This window comes from Propithecus coquereli, unplaced genomic scaffold (genome assembly GCF_000956105.1).
Source record: "Propithecus coquereli isolate 6110/MARCELLA unplaced genomic scaffold, Pcoq_1.0 Scaffold115, whole genome shotgun sequence".
Classification (NCBI taxonomy): Eukaryota; Metazoa; Chordata; class Mammalia; order Primates; family Indriidae; genus Propithecus; species Propithecus coquereli.
In genome coordinates, this window is record NW_012135525.1 from 4,880,299 (window position 1) to 4,890,046 (window position 9,748).

The 9,748-nt window shown below is 37.8% G+C and overlaps 1 protein-coding gene across 1 annotated transcript in view; it reads left to right on the forward strand.

Annotated features, from left to right (window-relative positions):
- SLC16A9 (solute carrier family 16, member 9) overlaps positions 1 to 6,107 on the forward strand; it is a 48,301-nt gene extending 42,194 nt beyond the window's left edge. The window contains exons 4-6 of the mRNA XM_012657399.1: positions 715 to 810; positions 2,580 to 3,497; positions 3,907 to 6,107. Of these exons, the coding sequence (XP_012512853.1) occupies positions 715 to 810; positions 2,580 to 3,497; positions 3,907 to 4,085 (1,193 nt within the window). The 3' untranslated portion in view covers positions 4,086 to 6,107. The remainder of the gene's footprint in view (positions 1 to 714; positions 811 to 2,579; positions 3,498 to 3,906) is intronic.
- The last annotated feature ends 3,641 nt before the right edge of the window (positions 6,108 to 9,748 follow it).

Below are 9,748 nucleotides of genomic sequence, written 5' to 3' on the forward strand. Positions count from 1 at the left end.
AGCACATGCTTACCACTTAAATTTAACAGTTGTTAATATTTTGTTGCATTTGCTTCCTTTTTTGTGAGATTTTAAACTAAATTAAAGATATCACTACATTCTACTTCTAAATAAGGTAGCATGCATCTCTGAAAGACAAAGACTTACAAATACAAATTTTACTGTGATGGGATGATTTGAGAACCCCAGAGGGCCTGCCTGCAAGCCTTTATTTTGCAGACTGAGGTGTGCAAGCTAAGCTCTAGCAAAATAGCTTGGGATGAGGAAGGGGATTTTAACAAGTTGTTTAGAGGGTTTAGAAGAGGAAGAACACTGAGCTGAGAACAAGGACTTAGAAGAAACACAGATATCTAAGGGACAAGATTGATTAAGTTTTGTTATTTGGTATGTGATTTAACCATTATTTCCCTCTCTCTGTAATGTCTTAATTTACATTTGCATTATTCATTCATTCTTTAAAAACTGGATTTTTTTAACTTCACCCTGACGTTAAGGCGGGCGTGGGGTGAAAAATGAGGCTGCTCAATGTGTCCACTGGGGCTGCACAGCTAACGTGGAAAGAGTCTAGGAATCTGTACCCTGAACAGTTTTAACCAGTCAGTAACAGAATCTCCTACTGGAGATAGTTGATTATTCCTTTCTTTTTTTCTTTTTTGTTTCTGCATTGAAGTAATGTGGTGTGTCTTAATTTATGCAATGTCTTCTCACGCTTAGGTCTCGGATGTGGTTTATTATACACTGCAACAGTGACCATTACGTGCCAATATTTTGACAGTCGTCGAGGCCTTGCACTTGGCCTGATTTCAACAGGTACATTTTCAAAATACATTCACTATTGTCGCTATTCTAAACAAAGTAAGCAAAGTAAAACAATATTGTCCTGATTTTGAGCAAAGTAAACAAAGTAAAAAGTTACCAAACACAGATATGTTTAACCAACCATTATCCAGCTACCAAGCATGTGGCAAAATAAATTTTTAGACTTGTGCCTGGTATTATAGCTCACACCTGTAATCCCAGCACTTTGGGAGTCCGAGGTGGGAGGATTGCTTGAAGTCAGGAGTTTGAAACCAGCCTGGGTGACATAGTGAAACCCGTCTCTATAAAAAAATTTAAAAATTAACCAGGTGTGGGGGTGTGCACCTGTAGTCCCAGCTACTTGGGAGACAGGCAAGAGGATTGCTTGAATCCAAGAGTTCAAGGTTGCAGTGAGCTATGATCATGCCACACCACTCCAGCCTGGGTGACAGAGTAAAACCCTAGCTCTAAAAAAAAAAAAAAAAAAATGGGTTTTTACTGCTAGCAGGTCCACGCCATTAGTGATGCCTCCGAGTCTGGCCTCACTGGCACACACTGATGGGGTTATGATGTGATTTGGTACCACAGTTTTAAACATGTTGTCAGTCTACTTAGTCTATTTGTTTTTTTACGGATCTATTTTTTTCCTGCTTTTTCACATGATATTTAAATTCTAAAATATTCAATTTTTTAAAAATTGAAATCAGAACCAGATGAGAACAATGCAAATTAATTGAGCTGACATACCTTGACATTCCAATCTGCTTAGTGTGACTGGTGTTAAAAAGGTGGAGCATTCACACTGCTACATGAATGTACAAACCAGCGTATTTTGTAATTTGATTTGTAATTTAAATATCCTATCAAATTCCACTTTACTCTTCTCATAGTTTTATTAATGCATTAAAAATATTAATATGAATTGCTCATTCTGGTGATTCAGCAATGGATTTGAACTATCAGACCATTAGAAATATCCTAAAACTAAACTATATTACTCATCTCAAAAAACAAAATGTGAAAATTTGCTTTTCCAAAAGGAATAAATAGCATAAAGTCTGGCACAGAATCAGTGCAAAACAGGTAGTTGCACAACAGTATTTGTTAGAAATACGGGCTCTTGCAGTCAGACTGACTGAGTGTGAATCCTAATTATGCCATTTACAGCTGTGGCAAATTTCTCAACCTTCTAGACCTAGGTCACTTCACCTGTAGATTGGGAATAATAATAGGACCTACCCAATGGGATACTTTTTTTTTTTTGAGACAGAGTCCCGCTCTGTCACCCAGGCTAGAGTGCAATGGTATCATCATAGCTCACTGCAACCTCAAACTCTTTGGGACTATAGGGACTATAGGCACGTACCATGACACCTGGAAAATTTTTCTATATTTTGTAGAGATGGGGTCTTGCTCTTGCTCAGGCTGGTCTCAAACTCCTAGCCTCAAGCAATCCTCCCATCTCTGCTTCCCACAGTGCTAGGATTACAGGCGTCAGCCACAATGCCTGGCCAGGATCCTTAAAAGGATTATACAAGATCATGCAATGTAAAGTGCTTAACAGTGTCTGAACTATACATAAATGCTAATTATTAAATGTTCTATCAGTATTGCCTCTATTGTTATTCTAGTTATCTTCAATATTCTTGTTGTGATTTTAATATGAAGTTACATATAAATACCAGTGTAAAAAAATAAATTGAGTTGTGATACTATTAATTCTTGTCCTAAGAGCCTGAAATGATGAGATTAAGATTGAACATCTCCCGTTCCCTTTTTAGGTTCAAGTGTTGGCCTTTTCATATATGCTGCTCTGCAGAGGATGCTGATCGAGTTCTATGGACTGGATGGATGCTTGCTGATTGTGGGTGCTTTAGCTTTAAATATATTAGCCTGTGGCAGTCTGATGAGACCACTCCAGTCTTCCAATTGTCCTTTGCCTGAAAAGACGCCTCTGGAAAATGTACCAGATAAATACTCCATTTACAATGAGAAAGAAAAGAACCTAGAAGAAAACATAAACATTCTTGACAAGAGCTACTGTAGTGAGGAAAAATGCAAGAACATTATAGCCAATGGTGACTGGAAACAGGAGAGTCTCCTTCATAAAAACCCCACAACCATCGCACACACAAAAGAGCCTGAAACGTACAAAAAGAAAGTTGCAGAACAGACATATTTTTGCAAACAGCTTGCCAAGAGGAAGTGGCAATTATATAAAAACTACTGTGGCGAAACTTTGGCTCTTTTTAAAAACAAAGTATTTTCAGCACTTTTCATTGCTATCTTATTTTTTGACATTGGAGGGTTTCCGCCTTCATTACTTATGGAAGATGTAGCAAGAAGTTCAAACGTGAAGGAAGAAGAGTTTATTATGCCTCTTATTTCCATTATAGGCATTATGACAGCAGTTGGTAAACTCCTTTTAGGAATACTGGCTGACTTCAAGTGGATTAATACCTTATATCTTTATGTAGCTACCTTAATCATGATGGGCCTGGCCTTGTGTGCAATTCCATTTGCCAAAACTTATGTCACATTGGCAATACTTTCTGCGATCGTAGGATTTCTTACTGGTAATTGGTCCATTTTCCCATATGTGACCACGAAGACTGTGGGAATTGAGAAATTAGCCCATGCCTATGGAATATTAATGTTCTTTGCTGGACTTGGAAATAGCCTTGGACCACCCATTGTTGGTAAAATATTTATCTTAAATTCAACTTATTTTACTGTTCTGCATTGTAGCATCTCCAGATACAGAAATTCAGATTGTAATGATAGTGCAGATTTATACAAAATAAATCTGCATGCAATGTCATATATTAAATGATTTATTTAAGATTGCTTTGACATAGTTTAGAAAGCCAATATATGTGCTCTGGGATTTGTGTTTATTCTTTATTTGAGAGAAACTCAAAATGCATACTTATTTTTGTTCAAATACCTGAGAGATTTTCATCTTCTAACTCCCAAGAAGGCAAGTTGGAAATATTGAGAGAATATATATCCTAATCCTAACTATATATAAAAGTGGTGAAATTAGGGTATGGGCTTGACATTTATTCCATTTCTATGAAACTCACTCTTTTCTTCCTGTCTTTTCAGGTTGGTTTTATGACTGGACCCAGACCTATGACATTGCATTTTATTTTAGTGGCTTCTGCGTCCTGCTGGGAGGATTTGTTCTGCTGCTGGCAGCCTTGCCCCTTTGGGATACATGCACCAAGCAACTCCCCAAGCCAGCTCCAACAACTTTCTTGTACAAAGTTGCCTCTAATGTTTAGAGGAATATTGGAAGGCAACATTTTTGCTGTTTTATTTTTGCTACCATATAGCAAAAATATTTTAACTAATTCTCAAGAGTCAAGACATTTGTCATAGCAAAATTTCACTGTGGCTGACTCTGAATTTTTTTTTTACACCTCCTATTCTTTGTGTACTGTATATGTAGCCTCTATGTTGTGTATTTTTTTCCTCTTTTTTTCCTCCAAGAAGTGGGACTATTCTCTATTCTGTTATTCATTAGTTCTTAGCATTGTAAATATTTTGGCCAGCCGCAGAAGGCTTTCTCTAGGTAAAGAAGTATCATTACTCTGCTGACTCCATCTGTTCCACTGCAAGGCACCTAGAGGGGTCTCTTCTATTTTAAAGTTGATACAAGCACCATGATGGGATATGTGTGAAGGCCATTAGGGAAGAAATCATTCTCTTCTCTTTGTTAGACTAGATAGTAAACAGACTTCGAGCCAGCCAGGAAATTATAGCGGTTGTTAAAATAGCCTTAACAATTGCAGTGGAACAAACTGGTCATTTAAAAAAAAAGATATTTTTACTTACAGCCACCAGTTTTTATTATTCATTATTTCATTATTTACTTTGATGAAGCACCCACATGTTGTTTGGTGCCCACTGAGCATAAACCATTTCAGTTCCTAAGGTGTTTGCCAAGATGCAGGCAAACTCCAACCAGCAAGGTAGTCACCGTAGCCTATTTTCATGGCTGGCCACTGTAACCTTGCTCACTTTTGTTTGTTAGCATCCACTCAGCTGGTGTTTCCCAGGAAGTGCTGATTTTATCTGTTTCCAAATGGGAAATGCATTTTTCAACCATTCCGTTCTGGCAAATGGGAAACATCCATTTGCTTTGGGCACAGTAGGGATGGATTGCAAGTCTTTGCATATCTTCCCAATGAAGCATTGATTTGCTACTGTCAGATTTTACTGCTGTCAAATTTTAATTCAAGGGCAGAAATAAAAAGTGAGTGAGAGTGTGAGTGTGTGAGTTTGCGTGTGTGTGTGTGTGTGTGTGTGTGTGCTCTGAGTCTGTGTGGGACATGGGTAGGGAAAAGGGCAATAAGGAATTAATACCCTCCCTTATCCTACTTCATATAGTCTTAAGAATAATGTTCTAGGAAGAAAATCAGTAATAAATAAGTCGAATTTTTTTTTCTAAAGAAATGGATTTTAAACTTTGGTATGCATCAGAATTCCCTATGGATCCTTCTAAAAATGTAGGTGCCTGGGCACCATGCTTAGAGATTTTTAGTCTGTAGTTCTAGGCTGTGGCCCAAGCATCTGTAGTTTTAACAAACTCTTCAAATGATTCTGATTACAGGGCCTGGATTGAGAATGGCTGTTATAAGATTGGCAGTAGAGAAACATGTATTCTCTTAAATAATCATAAAAAAATAGACGACAAGGTCAGGGATTTTTATAAATAGCCAAGTGTTCTTCAAATAGGAGGCACCCTTCCCATTGTGCCAAAAATCATCTTTTCATTTCTTTTGAAATACATAAGGTTATTTTATACTTCTATGTTGCCTTTCTTCGAAGGCGCCTTGAAGCACTTTATGAGCATGAATCCTCACAACACCTCTGTGAGGTAGGTAAATAGTACCTTTCTATGTAGTAAACCTGGAGCATGGAGTATTTCATAACTGAGTTAAATCTACTCCATAACGCAATAATGGGCTCCAGGCTGCCTTGGACTTCTGCTCCACACTCAGACTTCTGGAAAGTTTTCTGTACCTCATTCTTTAGTCACTGTCAAAGTTAGTAAATAAAATAAGTGACTTTTTTAAAAAAAAAACTACATGTTTTTGTGTTGGAATTTCCTTTTTTTCAATCTTATGTTCAGGAAATCCGATAACCTGAAAAAGTTGGACTTTTATGACATCTCCACATTCATCAATGTTGTTAATTGTCCAAATGCATCTTCACTATGTCTACTAATATTGTCCCATGTGTGCATTATCTATTGTCTAGGGGATGAATTTTAAATTACAATAAAATATTTGTGTTTGTTTGTTTGGCATCAGTTTTGTTGCTTTTTCTCCTCTTAGTTTTCCTCCCAATTATATTGACACTTCACTTGAATATAAAAATATAAATTATTTGAGGCAATTCAGACTCCAGAATTTGGTGATTGGACAAGAGCATATTCAAAAGTCAATTTGCTTAACTATTTTGACCATTGCCTTCCAAAAAGCTAATATATCAGACCTGCAGAATCCTCCTGAGGAAGAGGACAGATTCCTCCCTCAGATTCTTAATAATAGTGCCACCAATCATTTATAGAATTCTTAATATGCTCCAAGCTTATATTGTTTAACCTCATAATAACCCTGTGAAATACAGATTATGACTCTCATTTTATAATTCTGATAAGCCTCCCAGGAGCCAAGTGATGATCTAATTTTCTCCAAGCTAATCATGTCATGGGGGAAGGGAGAAGGTTCAGCCACCGATTTTTAAAGGGCCCCTGAGGAACAGTTCCCAAGGACCAGGAGTTCTAGCACTGGTAGGTCATGACCAAAGGGTATAACATGTACCAGCTGACTAATCCTATACCTGAGATAGCCCCAACTCTCAGCAATCAGTATAGAATTATCTTAACTCAGGATGTTCCAGTACATAAAGGAGAACTCTATTTTGAAGGAGAGAAGGTCTCATTTTTTCTTTTAGATAGAAAGAGTATTATATTGAACACATAAAATACATGATTTATATTAGCAATACCATACAATTTCTCCTTCATTAATAGCAATCTTGGGACCTTTTGCTGTCTAGTCAATTGTGTCTGAAGGGAAGACAGTTAGTAGGATCCCTCTTTGAGTATGGAGTTTAACCACACTCAGTTAAAATGATCAAGGATCTATGAATACGTGGATGATATTTGAGGATACAGTACACATACTCATTAAGGCTGTGATTCCACAACCAGATCACCTGGGTTCAAGTTGTCTCTCAGTCCTTGTGAGCCCTTGTGACCGCGAGCCAATTATTTAGCCTCTCGAAGCCTCAGTTTCCTCATTTATAAAACATATCATAGAGAGATAGTGGGAATTAAATAAGATAACCCATATATATGCCTGGCACATGGTAGATGTCTAATAAATATTAGCTGTTATTATTTTTGTTGTCATTATTCTTACCTGTGTGGCTTCTCGGTACCCGAGGGAGGCATCGAGCGTTCCTAGGCACAGGTGTAGAGTAAATGTTTGCATTAAAGGGCTCCATTTAGAAGAAGAATAATGAGCCTTCTGTTGTCCCTAACTTTACAACTGTCACAGCTCTGGCCTCCCCCAGGCATGTTCTTGTCAAAATCTTTTATCCTTAGGGATTCATGACTCAGCACATTTCTCTGGAATTGCCATTCAGAAGCTCTGACACAAAACAAAACACACACTGTTCCTCCACAAATCAAATAGAATCCACTCTGTAAATAGAATTGCTATGGGAATTTGAACTTTTTTTTTTCCTTAAGAACTCTCTGAGCTGCTCAGAAGGTAGGCCTGAAATTAGGCAGAAAGCAAAATGATCTGATCTGTTTACTGAGTGCTAATTGGCTTCAGCTCAGGGCCCTTACCTCACTGCTTTCCAGCCTTTGAGATTTACTCTTGAGGGACTGTAATTCTTGCCAGGTCTTCTGGGATTCTATTCCTGGCAGATCTCAGCCACATGAGTTGCTTTTTACCACATACATTCCTTGTCCTAAAGAGTCATTTACTTTTATTTTTCCTGCTTGCAAAAAGAAAATACATGTAACATAAACATTTGTACCCCTGTAATATTTTGAAATTAAAAAAAAAAATTTAAAAAAAAGGAATAAAAGAATGTCTTCTAAAGTAAATAATAAATAAATAAATAATAAAAAGAAAATACAATTCATTTTTAATCAGTTTTTTTCTTAAGTGATATTCTAAAATATTTGAGAATGAAGGAGCTCAGGAAATTTCACCCCAAAATATGACTCCTTGGTGTAAAGAGTATTTTAAATTAAAGGCCCTTAGAGATTAACAGACCTTGGAAGGGGTTTTCCCTCTGTCTGCATAAACCAGAAGGACTCATCAAAAGAACAGCTGACTTCCCTTCCCCTCCCTGTTATCTCAGTATATCGCAGGAGAGAAGATCAAGAATGCAACCAAACCTGGTCCAAATCATTCTAAATATAATACCTGTCTCTCAGGTTAATTTGCAAGTCAATCTGTTTCCCCAATCCGTTCATTCTCCCAAGTATCTATTCATCCTCCCTAACAACCATTTATTGCCCCTAAACAGAATTACCTATACTCCTTATCTCCCCCTTCTGTCTAAAAGGAGGGTATATACATTTCTGGACCTCACTGGGATATTGGATAATCACTCTGTGATTCTCCCCGTGTACACAGTAAATAAACCTCTTTTATTAATCTGCCTTAACTGTGAGTTGATCTTTCAGTGAAAAGGGGAAAGGGGAAGTTTCCCCTCACCCCCACAATGTTATCGAAAGTTCGGTACTTGTCCCTGCAGCTGACTGAACGAGGACAAGCAGTTTAAAGGAAAGGAAAGAGAAGTTTATTAATTTGCTGGCAAAAAAGAAAAAGAAAAGAGATGAGAGAAGAGAAAAAAGAAAAAAAGAAAAGAGATGTTTATTAATTTGTTGGCAAAGGAGGAGGATGGCAGACTCTCCCCTTAAAGTACTGTCATCCTATATATAAGCAGAAATATAGAGCTTTTAAAAGGAGTTTTCCACTTCCAGCTATTGCTATTTAACTATAGCATCTCTGGTGAAGACAATCTCATTACTTTTGCCCGAACAATTCCAATTCCCTTGACCCATCTCCTGTGGTACAAAGAACAAAGAACACTGCCTTACCCCTCTGATTACTGGCCTTAGACAGGGATGCAGGTTTTAACTCCGAAAAAGGGTGGGAGGGTTTTAAAGAGACAGCTCATAAAACATTGTATCCTTTTTCAGGTCGTTACCTCTGTTACAACAATAAGCAACATGTCTTCAATAAAAAATAATTAACTGTGGTTAAGGCGCTGTCTTGCTATAGGTCACCTTAAAGCTACATAGCCACAAAGATATGCCTGTGTTTTCTTCCTGGAAAAGTTCCTGACATGATAATGCAAGTCATTATTCCTCCAGCTTAGATCTGAAAACTCCTGAACATCTACAGTTTTAAATAGGGCATTGCTAATATAGCCCAAGTGACTCTAGGACCCTAACGTCAAAGGAGCAGGTGTTTTTCTGAAAAGCACTTCCTAATAAACTTCCTGCATGCAAGCTCCGTACTGCAGTCTGTTTCCCAGAAACCTAACTAAAGATCATTGTAATTCCAACGCAGTGGGATAATGCCATGCAGCAGGGTCATCAGAGCAGAGAGGGAGGAGAGCATCTTTCTTGAGGGCCTTTATGTGCCCAGTATTGTTCCAGGTACTGCACAAACCATGTCTTGTCCTGTTTAAGTTCCAAAGGCATTGGCAAGGGTGGCTGCTTGACTATCAGGATGCCACAAAGACATCTTTTTTTTTTTTTTATTTCAGCATATTATGAGGGTACAGATGTTTAGGTTATGTATGTTGCTCTTGCCCCCCCCCGCCAAGTCCGAGTTTCAAATATGTCCATCCTTCGGGTGGTGCGCATTGTACTCTTTGTGTATGCATATACCAGTCCCCCCCC